The 23,090-nt window shown below is 38.5% G+C and overlaps 1 protein-coding gene across 4 annotated transcripts in view; it reads left to right on the forward strand.

The window, feature by feature from the left end:
- prkn (parkin RBR E3 ubiquitin protein ligase) overlaps window positions 1-23,090 on the forward strand; it is a 990,653-nt gene that overhangs the window by 168,551 nt on the left and 799,012 nt on the right. For all 4 annotated transcript variants that reach the window (XM_062968968.1, XM_062968967.1, XM_062968966.1 and 1 more), the window contains exon 2: window positions 16,754-16,917. In XM_062968968.1, the coding sequence (XP_062825038.1) occupies window positions 16,754-16,917 (164 nt within the window). The remainder of the gene's footprint in view (window positions 1-16,753; window positions 16,918-23,090) is intronic.

The raw sequence follows: 23,090 nt of genomic DNA on the forward strand, positions 1-23,090 counted from the left end.
GTATTAATTAAAAAGTCAATTTGTTTTCTAATGGGTCTTAAAAGCTCTCAGAGTCCCATTTCCCCCTGTCTTTGCTTACAGATTATGACCCAAGAGGCTTCTGGTAATACCTTTTGCATTCATGTAGGTGGTCTGCTGAAAGAGCTTGTCAGAGTTTTGCTTAGCAAAGCTGTACTTATTTCTCCCTTTTTCTTAACTACTGTTATTAAAAGATTGGTGTCCTATCTCAGAGATCCATGGGGATTTCAGCTCTGTAATATATATGCAATGGACAATTTGAAAAACAGAATAAGCTGTGGACAATGGCACTTTTGTCAACAAAGTACTTGTTTTTCATCAAGGTGCTTCCTGCACTTCTGATTCAGAACAGTTCCCAATGGAGAGCCGTTCTGGGTTTGCTTCTTTTCTCTAGTACAGTAGAGTCTCACTTATCCAACATAAATGGGCCGGCAAAACATTGGATCAGCGAAAATGTTGGATAATAAGGAGCCCAATTCAAAGTGCTGGTCTTGGCCTACAAAGCCCTAAACGGTTCTAGTCCAACTTACCTGTCTGAACGTATCTCCTCCTATGAACCTATGAGAACATTAAGATCATCTGGGGAGGCCCTGCTCTTGAACCCACCCGCCTCTCAAGCGTGGCTGGCGGGAATGAGAGACAGGGCCTTCTTGGTGGTGGCTCCTTGGCTGTAGAACTCCCTCCCCAGCGACATCCAGCAGGCTCCATCCCTTCTGGGATTCAGAAAGAAACTGAAGACCTGGCTATGTGAGCAAGCGTTTAAAGCAGGGGTCCCCAAACGTTTTAAACGGGGGGCCAGTTCACAATCCTTCGGACCATTGGAGGGCCGGACTATAGTTGGCCACCGAGCAATAATAATAATAATAATAATTATTATTATTATTATTAATAATAATAATAATAATAATAATAATAATAATAACAGCAATAATAATGAAAAGAGGGTTGGAAGAGACCCTTTGGGCCATTGAGTCCAATCCCCTTCTGCCTTTGTGCACCGAAAGCATAAGCAAAGCATCCCTGACAAATGGCCACACAGCCACAATGTTAATAATAATAATAATAATAATAATAATAATAATAATAATAATAATAAAAACAGCAATAATAATAAAAAAGAGGGTTGGAAGAGACCCTTTGGGCCATTGAGTCCAATCCCCTTCTGCCTTTGTGCACCGAAAGCACAAGCAAAACACCCCTGACAGATGCCCACCCCGCCTCAATGTTAATAATAATAATATAATAATAATAATAAAGAAGGTTGGAAGAGACCCTTTGGGCCATTGAGTCCAATCCCCTACTGCCTTTGTGCACCGAAAGCACAAGCAAAGCACCCCTGACAGATGGCCACCCAGCATCAATGTTAATAATAATAATAATAATAATAATAATAATAATAATAATAATAATAATAATAATAAAGAGGGTTGGAAGAGACCCCTTGGGCCATTTTGTCCAACCCCCTTCTGCCTCTATGGACCAAAAGCACAAGCAAAGCACCCCTGACAGACGGCCACCCAGCCTTAATGTTATTATTATTATTATTAATAATAATAATAATAATAATAATAATAATAATAATAATAATAATGGTTGTAAGAGAAGAGAACCCTTGGGTCATTTAGCCCAACCCCCCTCAGCCCAAGTGCCGTGGGGGCCGGATAAATGGCTTCGGTGGGCCGCATCCGGCCCCCGGGCCTTAGTTTGGGGACCCCTGGTTTAAAGAATAAGTTTTTGTTGCTTCGACGCGGTCTGGATTAAGGTGTTTGTACAAAGTCTGGTGGATGAATGGCACTGTTTTAATTTTGTTTTGCACTGTTTTAATTTTGTTTATTGTATATGATGATACTATTTAAATGTTTTAACTGTTTTAATGTTCTTTTATTGTATATTGGTGTATTGGCATTAATTGCTATTTTTGTAAGCCGCCCTGAGTCCCCTCGGGTGAGAAGGGCGGGGTAGAAATGATAGAAACAAATTAATTAATTAAGGAAAAGTCTATTAAAGGTTAAATTACGTTATGATTTTACAAATTAAGCACCCAAACACCATGTTTTCCAACAAATTGACAGAAAAAGCAGTTCAATACACTGTGACGTTATGTAGTAATTACTGTATTTATGAATTTAATACCAAAACATCGTAATGTATTGAAAACATTGACTACAAAAACACTGACTACAAACAAATTGACTACAAATAAAGATGGAATCACATCAAATGAATTCACAGTAACAACATTGTTGGAAATTAAATCCATAAAACAGTCAGTCTTTGCTGCCTAGAGAAAGAGCTGTGGATCCGGGCGGGAGGCAGACTGCGTTGGATAATCCAGAATGTTGGATAAGTGAGACTCTACTATACCATGTTTTTGTTTGCACAGCAATACATTTATCCTAGATGTTAGACTAAAATAGTACTCAACCTGTGGATACCCAGATGTTTTGGCCTTCAACTGCCAGAAATCCCAACAGCTGGTAAACTGGCTGGGATTTCTGGGAGTTGTAGGCCAAAACACCTGGGGACTCACAGGTTGAGAACTACTGGACTAAGAGGTTTAAGTAAGCTATGTTGGCTTGTCATGATAGATAGTTTGTCTTAATTTTTTTTTTCTCATCGGGTTTTGAGCTTTATCTTGTTTTAGTCTTCAAAGACATAGTCATGTTAGTCTGGAATATCAGTATTCAAAGGTGTTATTATATCCTTTTGCATATATTGTTTCAATTTTAGAAGCCACTTTGGTTGCCATGTTGGGGAATAGCAATAAATAGTTGAAATTAAATATATAAATGATAATAGATTTCTGTATGACTTTCTATGCTGATTAATATGGCAATTTCTTTTAATACTATTCTGCTTATTAGTTTCTAAAGTAATTTGTAGGAATAATGTTAATATGGAACTACGTCGATTTGACCGGGTTGGAACATATTTGGATCTTTATAGGTTAACAACAATAATAACTGAAATTAAAGCTGTAATCTTCCTCTCCATGACATTTAGACTGTTTTACATTGCAAAGTTTCTGCATTCTAAATCACAAGCTTTGGGATATTTAGAAATTTGATTTATACTCTATAAAATTAGATTTATAAGATGCAAGTGCTGACATAGTCATGCACTATTATAATGTCATGGTAAGTTATTCAAAGGAATTAAGATAGCATGGCATACTAATTTTTGGTGTTGATAAATTATAAAATCTTGCTGAGATTGCAATTTTTTTCTGGTCCCCCCACCCACTCACCCTGTTACATTTTTAAGCTATGCAAATGTGTTGATGAGTTGTATTTCATGGTGCTATTACTTTCTGTCCTTTGGAATTCTGGTGCTTATGGTTGACTGTTTATGAATATAAGTGTAATACAGTTGTTTTTTTCTTTGAAATAAATAAGAATTAGACTGCTTGTGTTGTCATGTGCCTTTCTCTCTTAAGAAACAAATTAAGTTTTTGTGATATTATAATTATTCTCTGTCTTTTCAAATACTACCCAAAACAGCCTTTTTTGTGAATGTAAAAATATTCAATCAAAGGACTTTTTAATCCTTTTTCTAGAATCTGTGATGGCAAGATGAAAACCACACTCTCACAGCTGTTTTTGAACTACAGTTCCTGTCATTCCTCACCATTGGCTTTGGTGACTAAGGCTACAGGGAGCTACTGGTCAAAAGCTTCTGGAGGGCAATTGCTCATATCAGTGGCATCACTATGATTGGTGTCATCTAGTGGGGGTTTACTGAGTCTCTCTTCCTCTTTCCCACACTTGTACACAAAATATTTCCCTGCTTCATGCCCTTTCCTTCTATACCTTTTCTTTAAACCGGTGGTATCCAACCTTTGGTCCTCCAACTCCCAAAGTCCTAAAAGTTTGGCCCAGAGTTCTGGTAGTTGGGAGTCCTAAACACCTGGAGGACCAAAGGGTGGACACCAGTGCTTTAAACAATAGATATAAAATGTGTTTCACATTTTAGTTGCTAAAATAAAATATGACTGTAGCAACAGCCGTTTGTGTTTTTCCCATTGTATCTCAAAATACATGCTTTTGTGTGACGTGAAGTATATTTTCTGCATTTTTCAAACAGCATTCCAGGATTTAGGAATATACAGATTTCTGAGAGGCATGTAGTACATCCTGTTTTCCATCTTAGGAGTATCGACATCAATGCTTTTATAGGAAATCCCAATCTCAAGATTTTTTCCCATCCCTCACTATAATTGCTTCTAATTATATAAGAACTCTGCTACAGATACTTTGTAACCTACTAAGTCTAAGCATTTGTGTGGATTAAGGATATCCCCATAGAGATAGTTTCTAATGGCAAAATATACACTACTAGGTTATAGATGCAACATTATATAAACTGGGATATTTGGGGATATGAGTATATTCACTTCTGTTGCTTATTGTTGAACTTATAGAAGGCCTCATAACATAAGAAGTGGAAGTAAATCAAGACAAAGAAGACACACATCTGGAAGCAGAGTTCAATGAAGTGAAAATGATATAGGGCAGTGGTTTCCAACCTTTGGGCCTCCAGGTGCTTTGGATATTTCAGCTCCTACAATTCCTAACAGCTGGTAAGATGGTTGGGATTTCTGGGAGTTGAAGTCCAAAACACTTGGAGGCCTAAAGGTTGGGAACTGCTGATATAGGAGAACCACCATCGAAAACCGTATGTTGTAAAGCATTGAAGTGTGAATGAAATGAGGGCAAGCTAGAGAATGAAGGCTCTGAGAAGGGGACGTTTACGAAAATCAGTTCCATTGGATCACAGCCCTTTCTACAAAAGGAAGGAATTGTTATCTTTACAGAGGGGTTAATCTGGATTCATATATTTTCACACCATTATTTTGCATCCACAAGGTAACTTGTTCAGGTAGGTCTTTTAAAAAAATAAATTCATTGAACCATAGAAATCAAACCAAGAAGCCTAGCCCAGCTGAATTTTATGATAGTTAGAATACTGTGTGAGCATTTCTCTGATTCATTAATGAACGCCAGTATAAACATTCAGTCAATTTCCATATGCATGTTGTAATTGTATATAGGATAGAAAATAGAAATGTGGGGGAGGGGACTGTTTAATGATCCAAAACAATTATTCTTGAACTTTATGAATCAACACTGATTTTCTAGAAATTATATTATGGTTTCATAGCACTAACTACTTATATTTATTCATTCAGTTAGGTGATCAAATATTTATGATTTTTAGAAAAAACTTGTTAATCTGAACACAGGAAGCTTGTATTAAAGTAAACACAATTTTTTCATTCATTTTCATGATTTACCTTCATTTTTTAATTTTAGTCAAATTGCTTTGGAAATGTTAAATAGTGTAAAATTGCTACCATTTAATACCAATTCCTTTATTAGCTCAGAGGATGTTTACACTTTTAATAACCATCCATATATAGAGTCTCACTTATCCAACGTTCTGGATTATCCAACGCATTTTTGTAGTCAATGTTTTCAATGCATTGTAATATTTTGGTGCTGAATTCGTAAATACAGTAATTACTACATAGCATTAATGTGTAATGAACTACTTTTTATGTCAAATTTGTTGTATAACATGATGTTTTGGTGCTTAATTTGTAAAATCATAACCTATTTTGATGTTTAATAGGCTTTTTCTTAATCTCTCCTTATTATCCAAGATATTCACTTATCCAACGTTCTGCTGGCCCGTTTATGTTGGATAAGTGAGACTCTACTGTATATATATATATGATTTTGAATTATTGTAATACGTTGGGGTGGGATGGTGGGACTATATTGGCTAGAACTTTTCAAAACTAATTTTTTCCATTGTTCCTTATAGCACCAGAAACTAAACTGTTGCCACCACTTATAACAATGTTTAGTATAAGAGTGAGCATGAAAGGGTAGGGGGACATATTCTACACCCCCCCCCCCCCCCCCCGGGAAGGACTGCTCCTCCCACCATGAAAGTTCGTGTTGATTTAGGCCAATCGGAGAATGTTCATGTTTTGGGCCAGTTTGGACCTAGGAAAGTTTTTTAACAACATAAAGCAAATAGAAGTCTCATTGGCTTAAACTGACCCACAAGCAAATGACAATATACCCCATGCTCCTAAAGAGGGGGATATAAGTTGTAGTGGGGGCAGGGTAATGTTTAAAGCAACTGAAACCTAAAAGGCAAGACTTGGTTAATTTGAAGCCATTCTGGAACAGAAATGTGGCCTACACCATCCCAAACTCCTTACCATCAGTGTTGCCTTTGCTGCTCCTGATTTTCATGGGTACCTCTTATGATATCAGTAGGAGGTGCCTGCGACAGCCAGGAGCTTACATAGAGCTCCGTAGACATCAGGGAGAGGTGATGGTGGTGATGTGGGCACAAGGAGAGAAAAGGGGATGGGTCATAGCCCCATGTGGGCAGCAGATAGTTTGCATCAGACCCAATCCTGTTGTCTGCATAGTTTAGACAAACCACAAAGGGATTCCACCCATTTTTATTAACTCGGTGCCAAACTGGATTAACTGGATTGACCCGGTTTGTCCTATGATACCTGCCAGAAGTGCAGAAACATCGTAGAGACAGCAAAGATCGAACTCATATTGAGTATGGGTTCTTCTGCCCTTGGAGATAAGCCCAAGGATTCCTCTATAATTTCTCAAGTTTGTAAATCCCAGTAACCAAATGCATGTGAAGTTTTATAGCTGTAGCTTCTCAGGCATCAGTAGAGATGAAGCTTACCAACACTTTATTACAATAGTGTTCTGGCTTCTTTATAATACAGTCCCATAGTCTATTAACTCCAAACTTCAATGCAGGAAATCCAAACCTAGAATGCTCCATACATAGCTGTCTATCTACTAAACTCTGCCTGAAATTATCACAGAAAATATACTACTACCATTCTAGGTAATTGATTCTATTATTTAACAGTTCTTATCATTTTCTCAAAAGTAAAATCCACAAAGTTCTGCTGATTCTCAGGGCAAAGTACTGTACTTTGTAAAGGACTTGGAAACAAGTTTCACTGTGTGAAGGACATACAGTGCATTCAGGATTCACTACAAGTTTGTAAAATGTCAGAATACTCTGACCATTTCACTTTCTATTTGTTTTTTCTATACCCTCACATTCTTGTAGGTGGCATTGTGCTGGGATCATTTTAGTTGAAATGTGAGAGCAAAATGAACTACTTGCATTTTGTAATGGACCTGTTGGGCTGTTACAAAAAAAAAGAAAAGAATTAAATATCTTGGGGGCAACTGTTTCTGGCAGAATGGAGTTACTGTGTCCCAGCAATGTTTGGGTAATGCAAGTAGGATTTATTGTCCTGTTTTGCTATCCCCTTGTCATCTGCTAATAGGAAACATTGGACAAAGATTAATATTCTGCTGGGAGCATTATATATTATGCAAATATGGTCCTTTTTATTTTGCTAAAGTATTAAATCATTGAACCACAATTCTTCCAGGTTTGCTGGGCATCTAAAAGAACATGTATTGTGGTCCTGAAAGCAATATTGAATTACATAGAAGACAGAAGTGAATAAGTTGAAACTATATAGAAGCATTGCTGATTAGAAGTGTGTGAAAGAAACCATTGAGGATCCAAATGATTTTGTGGATGCCTTTTATTTCCAGCAACGATGGACAACCTTTTTGGTTCAAGGTCCACAGCTAATGCTCCAGGATTTTGTGGGAGTTGTACACCCAGAGACAAATGTGTCCAAAATGAAAGAAGGAAGAGCTATAATTTTGCTTAGGTTCTTTCCTAAACTATTGTTTCATTCAAGTCCTTTTCCTTAATCATTATCATCAGATTTTGGAATTATACTTTTATTGTTAGTCATTGGAGGTTGAGTATCCCTCATCTGAAATTCTTAGTTTTATTTTGGAATAATTGTATTTACATATACATACATAATGAGATATGTTGGTGATGAGACTCAAGTTCAAATATGAAAATCATTTATGTTTCATATTCATCCTTTACACATAGCCTGAATTTCCTACAATATTTTCAAAATAATTTTGTGCATGAAATGCATGTTACCTATATTGATCCATCAGCAAACAAAGGTTGGTTTATCTCAGCCACTGATGTGGATGATTTTGGATATTGGGAGCATTTTGAATTTTAGAATTCCATATAAGAGACGCTTTGAGACCCCTTTGGGGGAGATCAAGCGGGGTATAAATAAATATAATAATAATAATAATGTTCAACCTGTACTCAGTTTTCTCTCTTAATCATTACTATTGATTTTTGCTCCGGTTTCTTAGTTACTCATCACAGTACTTACTGTTTTTTTTATTATTATTTATTCCTTTTTTTAAAAAAAATATCACTTGAGAGAGTTTGAAAAATGTCACCAACATGCAGCATTTTAGGTAGTTATAGGTCTCCCAAAGTAACAAGTAATCATTGAACGTCATGGAACGTGTGGTGGCCGCGCAACTCCAGGCATTCTTGGTTGACACTGATTTTCTAGATCCGGCACAGTCTGGTTTCAGGCCGGGGCATGGTACCGAGACAACCTTGGTCGCCTTAGTCGATGATCTACGCCACGAGCTGGACAGGGGGAGTGTGTCCCTGCTGGTTCTGCTGGACCTCTCAGCGGCCTTCGATACCGTCGATCACGGTATCCTTCTGGGGCGCCTTGCTGGGATGGGGCTCGGAGGTACTGTTCTGCAGTGGCTCCGGTCCTTCCTGGAGGGTCGATTCCAGATGGTGTCATTGGGGGACACCTGCTCGGCCCCACAACCATTGACTTGTGGGGTCCCGCAGGGTTCAATACTGTCCCCCATGTTGTTCAACATATACATGAAGCCGTTGGGAGAGATCATCCGGAGTTTCGGGGTGAGGTGTCATCTGTACGCAGATGATGTCTAGCTCTGTCACTCCTTTCCACCTGTCACTAAGGAGGCTGTTCAGGTCCTGAATCGGTGTCTGGCCGCTGTGTCGGACTGGATGAGGGCTAACAAATTGAAATTGAGTCCAAACAAGACAGAGGTCCTCCTGGTCAGTCGTAAGGCTGAACAGGGTATAGGGTTACCGCCTGTGTTGGACGGGGTCGCACTCCCCCTGAAGACACAGGTTTGCAGTCTGGGGGTTCTCCTGGACTCATCGCTGAGCCTGGAACCCCAGGTCTCAGCGGTGGCCAGGAGAGCCTTCGCACAACTGAGACTTGTGCGCCAGCTGCGCCCGTACCTTGGGAAGTCTCACTTGGCCACGGTGGTCCACGCTCTGATCACATCTCGGCTGGATTACTGCAACGCGCTCTACGTGGGGCTGCCTTTGAAGACGGCCCGGAAGCTCCAATTAGTACAATGGGCGGCAGCCAGATTGTTAACTGGGGCGGCTTACAGGGAGCATACTACTCCCTTGTTAAGCCAGCTCCACTGGTTGCCGATATGCTACCGAGCCCAATTCAAAGTGCTGGTCTTGGCCTACAAAGCCCTAAACGGTTCTGGTCCAATTTACCTGTCCGAACGTATCTTCCCCTATGAGCCCACAAGAACCTTAAGATCTTCTGGAGAGGCCCTGCTCTCGGTCCCACCCGCCTCACAGGCACGGCGGGTGGGGACGAGAGACAGGGCCTTCTCGGTGGTGGCTCCCCGGCTGTGGAACTCCCTCCCCAGTGACATTCGGCAGGCCCCATCCCTTTTGGGGTTTAGAAAAAAACTGAAGACCTGGCTATGTACGCAGGCATTTGAAGAATAAGCATGTGTTGGCTTCGACTCGGTCTGAATTACGGCTCTTGTATAACGTCTGGTGGATGAATGGCATAAGCACTTTGCATTGTTTTAAACTTTGTATATTGTATTTTATGACTATTTTATGACTATTTTATGATTGTTTTAACTGTTTTAATCATTTTAGTTTATTTTATATCAGTGTAACGGCATCAATTGCCACTTGTAAGCCGCCCTGAGTCCCCTCGGGTGAGAAGGGCGGGGTATAAATAATTGAAATAAATAAATAAATAAATAAATTTGATGCACATGAAAAAATAGTAATTTTGTTCACTCTTGTATTAATTTATAAATGGAATACATTATGCCCTCAGCATTCCCACATGTCACATTGCATTATTGTTACTTGAAATATATTATTTATGTGTTCTGTTCATTGGTATTCCTATGTTGTGAGTAGTGTTAGAATTTATATTAGCATTGATATTGATATTTAATATCATTTTCAGTTATTATTTTTGTTACCAATTTTTAAAATAATCCCCATTTACCATTAACCCGAAGTGTTGATGGAATGGATGAGATTATGTTTTTGCTATCTTCATCTAGAACCCCTCCCTTCCCCGGTGATGATTATGTAACATAAAGTATTCCATCCCAATAAGGCCCATTCTTAATCTTTACTGTATAGGCATTTCAGGATGAATCAATATTGTTAATTTATTTCCTGGTTGACTACAAGTGAATAAATATAGATCTTTGACATCTCAAATGTATGAAATCTTAGAGACTCAACTCTTCCTTTTTGGAACCAGCACTTTTAACATTCACAATGAATCCAATCAAGACCTTGCAAATTTTTCATATTTCTATATTGATTTTTCTAAAATAAGGACCTGTTTTATAAAAGCATAAAGTGGTACTTTAAAAATAGCCTGGATTATTCATTAACTACTTTGGGGGCAATATATAAAGGATGCTGACATTTATAGTGTTTTCTTCTTCTTCTTGAAATAGCAACTCTATTTGGTAGTACATATTGTTTATTGTATACTGCTTTAAGCAAACAGGTCATGTCACATAATGTAACATGGCAAAAGTGTCCTTAGGCTATTTTGCAGATTGTTGGGCTCCGCATTTAAATCACTTCTTGAGTCTATTCCTTAAAGAAATCCTATTATTTGGTTATAAGAAGGATAACAGGCAAAGATGTGGCATGTAAACTTAAAAAAAATATATTGCCACAGGGCAGACAGTAGCAGGTCGAACTTTGAAAAGCTCACAAGGGACAGCTATGTTTGAAATGTGAAAAATCCTCAAGCTTTCCTCTAGAAGCCCTTCTTTAATGGTTCACAACAAAGTCAAGGGGGAAAATCTCTCTAACAACAGATTTCTTTGGCGCCAACAATAAGAAATAGATTATGAGAAAGCTTACCCAGTATCCTAATTTTCATTATTATCCAAAATCCTGAGCAACTTTACATAAATCAGGGGTGTTCTTCTGGATTTATTTAGATTTTTAGATCCATTCTAAAAATTCATTACATTTTATTCCTCAGGTATTTCCATAACATAAATTCCCTAACATTAAGATATTACTTTCCCAGTAAACTAGGGAAAAACATTGAATTCTGTCCTTTTGAAGAATACTGTAAGAATCCGATACTTCTAAAAACAAAGATAGCCATGTTCCACATAAAGGGGGGGGGGGGTAATCAGTATTAGGTTAATGGCATCTGAAAACTAAGTCCTGTGAGAAAACGTATTATGTTTAGCCTGGGGAAGAGAAAGTTGATATGGTAGCCATCTTCAAATATTTGAAGAGCTTTCATAGAATCATAGAATAGACCGCATGGGCCATCCAGTCCAACCCCCTGCCAAGAAGCAGGAAATCGCATTCAAAGCATGTACAAGATGGAGGGAAATTCTTTATGCTGCTTCAGAGGATAGGCCTATAATGGCAATATTCAAAAGGAAATTTTGACTAAATATTAGAAATGACTTCCTGGTGGTAAGGATCATTTGATGCTCTCAGATGATGATGGTTTCTCTTTTGTCTGAAGTTCTTAGAGATTACATTGTCTTCCATCAGGGATTCTTTGGCTATGGATTTCCTGCATTGACATTGTTAATGTCAGAGGTACCTTAGTGTACTTTCCAACTCTATAATGCCATATTTATATGGCTAAAATTGATGTTTCATCTCTATTTCAAGGAAGAACGTCTTTCTTATCTCAGTAATGTGGTCTCAAAGGCAGAGATAGACAAAATATGACCATGAGGACAATGGTAATCCTTCTAGATTGCTTTGGGAGCTCCCACACACACAATTCCTCTGGAATGCTGAATTCTTCATGCAGACATTGCCATTTCATGCACAGAAAATAACATATTTGCGTTAATGGTGAAAAAAGGCTTTGTTTCTGTTTAGAAAATTATGTTTTCCATAGAAGAAACTTATTTGTGGGCTAAAAATGCTGTTTTCTAAGCAACATACCACACACACAGTTCTTTTTAATAGAATGAGTCCCAAACAGCTAAGTCTTATTCCACCCCTAATTAACTTGCAAATTTTCTCGTTTTGTTTATGTCAATAAAGTCTTCCTAAAATATTGCATTTTAATTCAGTGTTTAATGCCACTGGGGATTTACTTCATCTCTTCTTTTTGACACAGCCGTCTATGATGCCACTACAGAATATGTAGTTTCCTAGTCATTGATAACAAGGCTTCACAGAGGTGTTGGTGTGTTTTGCTAGAGGAAGGGGAGTTGCATGTGAAAGCATGTCATTGGATCTTGGCACATATTCCTTTGTGCTGGAATTTAAGGAGAGGGTTGTACATTTATTTATCATGTCATGAGCGAAATCAGAATACAGATATACACAAACAAAGTTAAAACTTTGCATTATACTAAATGTCCTTTGACTAGAAACTGGCACTTTGAGTACCTCTGCTGTCATTGTAAGAAGGTCCTCCATTGTGCATGTGGCAGGGCTCAGGTTGCATTGTAGTAAGTAGTCTGTGGTTTGCTTTTCTCCACACTCGCATGTCGTGGGCTGTACTTTGTAGACCCATTTTTAAAAGGTTAGCTCTGCATCTCGTGGTGCAAGAGTGCAGTCTGTTTAGCATCTTCAAAGTCGCCCAGTCTTCTGTGTGCTCAAAGGGGAGTTTCCCATCTAGTATCAGCCACCGATTGAGTTTTCGGGTTTAACCTGTTCCTGTGAGTATCTCTATGGATCTTGCGAAGCTAGGGGCTGTAAATAAGAATAAATAATTATTTTATATTAAAAAGGCATTTTAGACCTTTCTGCACCAGCCTTGTCATCAATCTAGCTTTTCTCACGGCAAGGGAGCAGATTTTCATGAGAAATTTGGGGCAGAACACAGAGTAGCAATAAACCCCAAAGCCATTAGGGGAAAATAAATTATGATTTGTTTAGTCAAAAGAAGTACGTCTTCACCTCTTGTTTCTATTGAATAATCACTAGTTTTGGATTCTACATTGTACTTTTTATTGTGTGCTGTCTGTGGGCACATCTACATAGTAGTATTCTTGCAGTTTGACACCACTTTACGATGGCTCTATGCTATGGAATCCTAGGTGCTGTAATTTAACAAGGGCTTTTTTCCTTTTCTAGTGCTTCCTCAAATTGCATTAATTCTACAGTGTAGATGCACCCTTAATGTACCATTCTATGTCTATGTGTACAGTTTTGTATTGCACTCACACTGCAACCTTGTGCTTATTGCTTCTTCATTTTGCTGATGATCACCAGCAATGTGTCTTCTTCACTGAAGGGCGTCTGGGAACCTGACAAGGCTCTCAATTTTTCCATTTGAAGGGGAAATACTTCATGGTCAGTAGCAGCTGATGTCTCCCATATAGCTGGGCAGTTAATCTGACACAGGAGTTAGTATGGATTATATATGACCTGCCCAGATGCTAAATTGTATTTCCAAAACACATTCCACATTTGAAATTATACTTTTAAAACACGGACTGAAACTCAAAGTTGATTCAGTGTCTCTAACATGGTGCATTAGCTACCAGCATCTATGGAGGGTTTCTGTAAGACAGATACAGACCTATTGAGGTCTCCCTTAGGTGGATTCCATCCCATATTGCTTCATAGCTTACAAAATGAGGAAGGAAGGAAGGAAGGAAGGAAGGAACGAAGGAAGGGAGGGAGGGAGGCAGGAAGGGGTTTATTTATTAGTCACCCTCTGCTGTGCAGAACAATTTGATGTTCCAGTTTTTAAAGTAACTATTATGTTATTTTTAAATCTCATTCTTTTAGTGGATCGTGTGTATTGTATGCTATGTTGTTGTCATATTCTCGTTGTAAGCCACCCCGAGTTCCCGCGGGGAGATGGTGGCGGGGTATAAATAAAATTATTATTATTATTATTATTCCTTTGGACACAAATGAATGGCTTTGAGTTTATAAATAAGGTATTCAGAATTAAGGGTGTAAACCTTTGCTTATGTCATTCCTGCATGTAATATTGAAGAATTTTAGACATCTTTTTTTCACCATGTAAGCAAAGTTTTGGAATATGACAAGCATATGCCAAAATTCTTCTTGCCCAGTGAACAGAAAAGATCTGAATGTTTCGCATATTTTGTTCATTTTGACATTTTTCCCAGAAGGTATTTGGACATAACCATTACATTTGGCACATTATGCAAAATGCATTGATTTCTACATAAAAAGTTGTGGTTTTATCGCACAAACATCTTTCATTTTTTAAAAGGCCCACAATGTGACAGATCTCACAAAAGTTAACCATTTTGGAACCAGATTTGATCAAGACACTTTTTTTCTCATCAAGAATGAGAAAATGTAAGAATAGTCTTTATATCCATGTTCCAAATATGCATTCTGGTAATAAGTAGTAGGTTGCAATATCCATATATAAGTAGTTTTGGAGAGATGAGAAGAGGGCAGAGGGGAGCTTTCAATGTTTCCCCATTTAGTTTCAATGCCTTTCTGTGTCTACCGTCAGTGACATCTATAATCTTGAAAACAGTATGCAAGGTTCACTACACAAAAGGCACAAGAGTGGCTTCTCAAACAGGCAAGGGAAAATCTCTCTTTCAAGATCCCAACCACTGCCACCATTAACTGTGGGACACCCTGCCCAAAGCCCCTTTACATTTAGGCTAAGGGAATCTTTTTCTTAATATCCCACACCTTTGCCACGCCTTTTTAATATGGAATCTCTCAAATCCCACTATGACAGGGGGCAATCCTTCTTTCAGGATCCCAGCCACTGCCAGCTATAAAACTTGAGTCTGTGCGTGTGTATGTAGGAGAGGATATGACACTGAGGGAAAATATGTAAGACAAATCTCCCGCTGATAAGTAGAGCAATTCACACTCAGGAACACTGTCTTTATTAAAAACAAAGAAATATTTATTTATGGTTTCTTTAGTCCAAAAAGCGTAAATTGTTGCATAGTTTTACTTCTTCAGTTTCATTTGTACAAAATATAGACAATATCTTTCATTCTTTAACATCTACAACTTGACTGAAACTCTGTCTCAACAGTATTCCTTTTCCTCAGCTCTATCTCACTGGAAACCTAAACCTAATTTACTTCAGACATCTTCTTTCTAACACACAGGCTAGAAACTAAACTGAACACACAGAAGTCTTCCTTCTAGCTCCCTTTGCTAGAACCTGAACATATAGACGTCTTCTTCCTAGCTCACCGGCTAGAGAACTTGCATAACTGACTCCTCAGACTCACACAAGTCTTTCCACTAGTTTCCCTCACTAGAAACATGAACATAACTGAACTCTTTTTAAAACATTCCCTCCTTTTCTCATCCAGCTAGCTCCGCCCCTTTCATGCTAGCTTCGAAATGGTTACATTTCTACAGAAGCAGCTACGTTACCATGGTGACACATAGCCAATCATCAGTAGCTAACTCCTGCCCACCTTTATCTCTGAATCAATATTTAATAACAGACAAAATCACCAATAAAATAAGGCTTTCCATTACACAGTACTACATGCTCATGTATGTTATGCAAATATGTCATATGAATGGCAGTAGTTTATACCTTATTTGCCAAACACTGGTGTGTGTTCTGTCCAGTTGCTGAAATTCTGAGAATAACAGTAATTTTTGTCACCACATGTTAGCCGGAGTTATGTACTGTAGTTATTTAACAGAACTGAGAGAAAGACCACACAGCTTTAGAAAAGACTTAAAACTACAGGCAGCATATAATATTCTCTCCATCATTATTTTCAAGACAATTGTCTCCTCCCTGGGAGGCCAGCATGTATGAATTGGTATTACTGCGGGTTTAAAAAAACAAACAAAAACCTTTCCTTTCCTTTTATAACCCCCCAAAAGCTGCTTTAGCACACAATCTAGCAAGTATCTTTGATGGTATGTATTTGTGTGGGGAGTATATGGTTGTGGAGTGTGCATTTAGATTTCTCAAGGACAAAAATAATCTGAAATTAGTGATAATTCTGCATTTTGTAAATAAGATCTGCTCTATTCCCTACTGGATGTATAATTTAGGATGTTCTAGCAGGCATATTTCTGTTTTTGTTCTTGTTTGATACTAAGCATTTGTGTGGGCTAAGAGATAATAAGATTGCCGAGTGTGCATTTAGATTTGTCAGGCACAAAATACTCTGAAATTAGTGCTCTTTCTGCATATTGGGAATACAATCTGCTCCTTTATTCTACAGAGGAGGTATCATTTAGGATGGAACATCATCCTATATAATTAGCTACGTAATTGAGCTAACAAAATTTGGGAATTCATATCTGGAACTGCCTTTCGGGATAAGAAATGGTGATGTGTGTGTTATGCATCCTATTTTTTTAAAAAAGAATTACAAATAGAAAATCATACATACTAAGATGATACAGTACCATTGTGCCTGTTGTCCATGCTTTAGAAAAATACAGTTTCTTGTGCAGTTCTCAGGTGTATCAGATTTAAATATACATATATATATATATATAATCGGACTTTTAAATGTCCGTCTCTCTTGTCTGTCTGTCTCTTGTTCTTGGCCAGTGTTTGTTAGGTTCAACTCTAGCCATGGTTTCCCAGTGGAGATTGATTCAGACACCAGCATCTTCCAGCTCAAGGAGGCAGTTGCTAAGCGACAAGGAGTTCCAGCTGACCAGTTGCGAGTGATTTTTGCAGGGAAGGAGCTCAGGAATGACTTGACAGTGCAGGTAAGTCTCCCTTGGTAGTTTTGTTTCTGGGATGCTGCCCGCTTAACTGCCTCTGCCTTGAACGCTGCCAATCTGACATTCACGCCTGAGATCTAATAGAATAAATAGTGCCTGGGGATTCCTTGAACTTTACTCCACACTGCTTCATTAATTCTGACCTTCTTAATTATGCATTAAAACAGCAAGCTGAAAGGATAGGGAGGAAGAAAGACTACGCTAAAGGGGAGGGAAGCGGGACCGAGCAGGAGAGAGCAAGAGCGCAGTGCTTAGTGAATAAATGTTTACGGACTACAGGAGCAAGCTATGCACATTTTCTGTATCTGTTCAATTTCTACATTACTTATTCCATTTGAATCTTAATGAAGAAGGATGTGAATAAATTGTTCTAAATCAGGCTGCTCAGTCATCACGTTGTGCTGAATTTGTAACCCAATTCTGACCCCTGGAGGATAGTTGTAAGGCTGCTCTAGCTGCTGGGTGAAAGCATTTGCGTAAAGTGCATGTGCCAATGAAATGCGGTTTTTGAAGGCCCAGCCCTAGAAGCCACAGAGGTCCCCCCCAGGCAATGGCACTACAATAAACCTGGCATTTTGAGAAACAAGCCTATTGAGGATGGGGAACAGGAGAGCTGCAGAGTTCATTGTAGCTGAATTTCATGTGGCTACGATTATTTAGCAGTTGTGTCATCATAAAAATGGAGAAGGTGGTAGGTTTTGACATTGCTCTTTCCACCAATCCAATCTGCAAGGTGGGGATAATGTTAGTGGCCTGACTTTTGGGGCAGTGAAATCCATATCATAGCTGGGGGAAGCTCCAACTGCTGTCAGACTGTATGCCTCACTAGCCCTCTAGGTAGGATTAGCAAATCACAAGGAGTGCTAGGAGATGCGATACAAGAATATCTGAGAGACCACAGGTTTCCCATTTCACTGTATGAATTCTGTGTATTACGACCCTGCAGAGGAAAACAGACTGCTAAGACATATGTAGAATCGATAGAATTTTTTAAAAGACCGATTAGAGTTACTGTCTGTGTTGGCACCTCCATTATTACAGCATGTGTGATGCTTTGTTCAGTTGGAAGCGTCCTTTGATCTGAGCAAAAGAAGACATGTAAATATTTGGAAATTTCCATACACCTGGGAATTTACAGGCAAGGTGGGGTGCATTCTTGCATAATTGTCAGCATTGCTGTGTTATTGTTATTCCACTGTCAGAACTAGAGATGGAAATAATATCCATCGTTAGCAACCCTACTAGGGAAGAATAATAGACGAGTAAGAATTTTGTGAATTTTTCTCCTGGTTTCCAGTATAAGCATTGCACAAGAATTATTTTTTAGAAAAAGGCACACATTTTCATGGGGGAAATACTGTTTTCTGAAGATTAAATGGATTTCTTATGTAGGAAACACTGTCTTTGACACAGAAAACTTTTTTTTTTGGCACAAAATCAAATACATGTTTTTCTCCACAGTATAATTTGAGCATGAGACATTAGAATATGGGGAGGAGATTGCAATGGGATATTTATTTCTTCCTGCAGCAGGGAGAAAATATCTTTTACTATTCACATCAGGGTGAAATAGTGGAAGATTGACATCCCTTATCAGATTATGTTGTGGTTTACAAAGTTCTATAAGGAAAACGATGTTTGCCCTTCTCCTAAATGTAAATTATGAATGTGGTAGTGGTGAACATAATAAAATGAGGAAGCCTATAGACAGAGGAGTTAAAGAGATGAGGATAGCAAGAGGTAATGTTGAGCAAATGTGTTTCAGTGTGTGTGTTATGGATGTGTTTAGGTCTAAAGCTTGGAGGGCATGAAGAGCTTAAGAAGACAGGAGTTTTGAGGCTGAATTCGGAAGGGAGACTGAGGGTGCAGAATTAATGCAGTTTGACATTCCTTTAACTGGCTCAATGCTATGGAATCCTGACAATTGTTGTTTTACAAAGTTTTTAGCCTTTTCTGTCAGGGTGCTAGTGCTTCACTAAACTACAACTCCTATAGCACTGAGCCATGGCAATTAAAATGGGGTCAAATTGCATTAATTCTATGGTGTAGATGCACTTTGAGAAAGAGATTCCACCAGATATACTCACAACTACAGAATGACAACATGAAAGAACCACGCAATTCTGCTATCACCCAGGTAACTTTTTTCCCTTTCCACATGCAAACTCTTTCTGTTTTGTAATCAGCACAAGTTAATTGGCACTTCTGTTTACAGCTTGGAGAGGGGGGTGACTGACATCCCTATGCATTGAATAGATGCTGTGACCAGTTGCAGAGAGAAGTGCTTCTTTATTGACATACTATCACTTCCTCCTAGCCCGATATGATGTTTATCACTTTGTAAAATGCTTTAGGGAATTTGGCCACACTGAAGAAACTATAGAAATGCAAATTGCTCTTGTGGTTTTCCAGTGTGTCTCTCGCTGCTGAGGAACACATTCCTCCCCTAGCTTTTATATGACTTACTTAAAATACAAGTAAACAAACAAACATAAAAACCCCACAATGATATGGAGGGCCTTCTGTGCTGCCATGTCTCTTATAAAAGTATATTGTCTATAATGCACAACAGTTTTGAAAGAAATTATATGGCAAGGTTTTTTTGGTGCCAAATGCTAGGCTTGCGGGGGTGGCATTATTCTTTCAGAACTTTCCTACACCTGTTTCTTTTGCTGCCTCTTTTGGCATCAAAGTGTTGCAATTGTTGTGTAATTACACTGAGCTGTTTCTGGGCAAAATGTAAACTGTTAGGCGAATGTACTCAAAATAGAGAAATACCAGCTTCTTTTGGCATGAAACAGCAAGCTAGAGTGGAAGGCTTATCCGTTTTTCATAGCTATGACTAAGGTGGCTCAGTGAGCATGCTTCCTCATGTTATTTGTGATTTTCTCTTGAATTTACGAGCTTTTTACTTGATCGACAACATGCTGCACATACCCAGTAATAATTCTTTGCAGTAAAAACTAGTTCCGCCTGCCTACACACCTGTTGAAGGAATAAAATTCCCTGCTATTTCAGGGCTGTCCTTGCTGACTTCAGCAGTGAAACTTTTGTGCTTGTTTTATAGTGGCTAAGGTCACAGATTGAAGGAGCGGGTGACTCCAGTCCTCGTAGAATCAAACTTTATTGTGCTGTCTTGGAAAGAAGAGGGGTAGAAAGTCACAAGGATTTTCTTTAGGTATGATTATAGTATTCTGTGCAAGATATTTGTAACTTGGGGAGGCTGTTGTTCTATCTATCTACCATATAGACTTTCCCCACAATCATAGGTAGACACACTGAAAAGGACTCATATAGGAAACATGCTTAGGGTTTGCAGCAAAACTTGACTCAACAAGGAAGACAGGGGCAGCAAGGAAGAAAGCAAAAAGTATTTTTTCTCAGATAGGCAGTGGAACATTACCATACTTTGGGACTGTATCTCCCTCAATTATTATCAGCACAAAGACCAGACAATATCAGGTCGATGGGCTCTTATAGGAGTCAATCCTAGACCTACATAGCCCAATACTGCTGCCACAAAACACTCTATTTATAGACTGGTTACGTATAAAATGTTTTCAAAGTAAGGTTTACTGTGTTCCAGTCATTACCTACTGCTCCACAGACAATATTCTGGGCTAAGTTAGAAAGAAGCATCTGTTCCTCCCCCCTTTTGTAGCCATTGGTTGGGCAGTATGCTTCCCATGCAGCATCTGTTCTCCTGAGATATATTGTTTTTCCTGTGTTTTATCCTATATTTAGAGGAAGGCATAAGTGTCTTATAATTTACTATTGTGCATGAGAATGCTGTGAACACTTATGCCATTGTGTGCCTGTTAGGAAATGGGCTGGCCTCCAGATATTCTTTGACACCATCTCCCAGTAGCCATATGCAGCATTTGGGGGCCCATACATTGGTTATATTGAATATTTGATTTTAACTATGTTTAAACTTCTTTATGTTTTATATGTTGTAAGCCTCCTTGGATCCATTTGCGGAGAAAGGTGGGGTAAAAATATCTTAAATAAATAAAATAAATAATAATGCAGCATTTGATGAATCACAAGTTACCTGACCTGAAGTACACTCATGCTTAACAATCACTGCTGGATCATCAGTGTCTTGCCCCTCTGGATGGTTGGCTGAGGTTTTCCTCAGAATGCCTAGAACTATGTTTTCCCCCCTTCAATTCTGAGGTAGTGCACTTTCCTCTCTAAATCTTTTTTGCTGCCCTGTTTCTCTTCCCAAAGTGTATCTTTTATGTATGGAACCCAACTGCCACTGTGACAGTTCTGCCATCTTGTTCACCTGAAGAATAATAACAAATATACAGATGTTTTTCAAACTAATTCTGGTGGGTTTGGGAATCCTGGGAGAGGTTGAAGATCTGGCCTTTCTGGAAAATAAAATTATTTTCTGAAGGCATGCATACCTCTGTATATAATATATTTTCTCCAACCACCCTGAGCCAGATTGATAAGCTTTGTTTGAAACTATTTGGGGTGCTTGAGGTGGAGCAGGACAGCAACAGCCATTTTAATAGTGGCTAACTGTATACACCAGTATGACACTCTCCTCAATGTTGCTGCTAAATTCCACTTCGTCTGGAAAAAACTGAGGAAGGAAGGAAGGAGGGCTGTTTTTCTTTCCTATGAGTGCCATTTATCCTGCACAGCTATGGGCACTTAAAACAGCAATTTCACCCATAATGTCACGTCACACACACATTGTCATTCATGTGTCTCTTAAATTTCAAGTGTGCCTCTAGGATTTACCTTTGATTTAAACGTAGCAATATTTCTAGTTTTGGACCCCAGACCTGCCCTTGACCATATATACTCATGAATAAATCAGTCTCATGAGACTGATTTATTCATGAGTATATATGGTAAATGTATGTATTGAAATCTCAACATGGATTAATGGCATCATATTTTGTTTTCATGTGATGCTTATGTTGATTTTTAATGCTCCCATAGAGAATGTGTTTCCCATAGGGAAAGGTTTTTGTCACTTAAAAAATAGGAAAGATTAGGAAACATCCAATTATTTCCGAGGAGCATATCAAAAGAATAAAAGATTTGGTAGATTCACCAGAATAATTATTTATCACTCACAAAATTTTTCTCTCTAATTAAATGCCCCTCAGGAAGAAATTCATGCAAAATTCATCATAGAGCTTTCTGTGAGCAGCAGCACAAAATTAGCTATTGCAGTCTGCTCAAATAAAACTGTTTGCATTCCTGCAGCTTCCTGGTGTAAACCGCTTATTAAAAATTAAGCATTATTCTAACAGTAATATTAAGCATGGTTAAGACAAAACAGAGTTTCTACTTAACCAGGATTTGAAGCTTGGCTCAAGAGCTGGTTTGGAATTATGTGTAGTGCAGTCTTTCCAATGTCATTGCATTGCAACTCCCAGTATTTCTTGCCATTAGCAATGCTGACTAAAAGCTGGACTCCAGCAATACAGGGAACCCTGAGTAACTGGGTAACTTTAACTTTATTTGTCATTAAGTGCTGATGATAGGAATTAACGAGAGTTGAAAAGGAAGGGCAAATTAAGACTTGGGGGGGGGGGGAGAGGTGTGTGATTTTACCAACTACTTTCAGTTCTGTTTCCTTGGCTAAGAAACTAATTAACTTTAGACCTTTTTTGTGGTTTTATTTGTGTCTATTTTTAAACATGAATGAGTCACCTAGACTTCAAGACCTGGGAGAGAGATGAATTAGAAATTAAGAGCAAAAAGGGAAGGAAAAAAAGGAAGGATTTTTTTTTTAAAAAATGGACCAGTGTAACACATAAAGAGGTCAAATATTTCAATTAATGTCCAGCATTATGTTTCTAAACACTCATTTTTAAATAGCTTCTTTTTAAAAAAGTTTATACAACTGCTGTGGGAGAAAGATTATGATTTTACATTATGATCAACATAATATAGTCATGGTTGAACAGAAACCACTGGCACTCATACACTTAGAATCATAGAATCATAGAGTTGGAAGAGACCTCATGGGCCATCCAGTCCAACCCCCTGCAAGAAGCAGGAAAATCTCATTCAAAGCACCCCCGACAGATGGCTATCCAGCCTATGTTTAAAAGCCTCCAAAGAAGGAGCCTCCACCACAGTCCAGGGCCGAGTTCTACTGCCGAACAGCTCTCACAGTGAGGAAG

Source organism: Anolis carolinensis, chromosome 1, assembly GCF_035594765.1.
Source record: "Anolis carolinensis isolate JA03-04 chromosome 1, rAnoCar3.1.pri, whole genome shotgun sequence".
In the NCBI taxonomy this organism is placed as follows: Eukaryota; Metazoa; Chordata; class Lepidosauria; order Squamata; family Dactyloidae; genus Anolis; species Anolis carolinensis.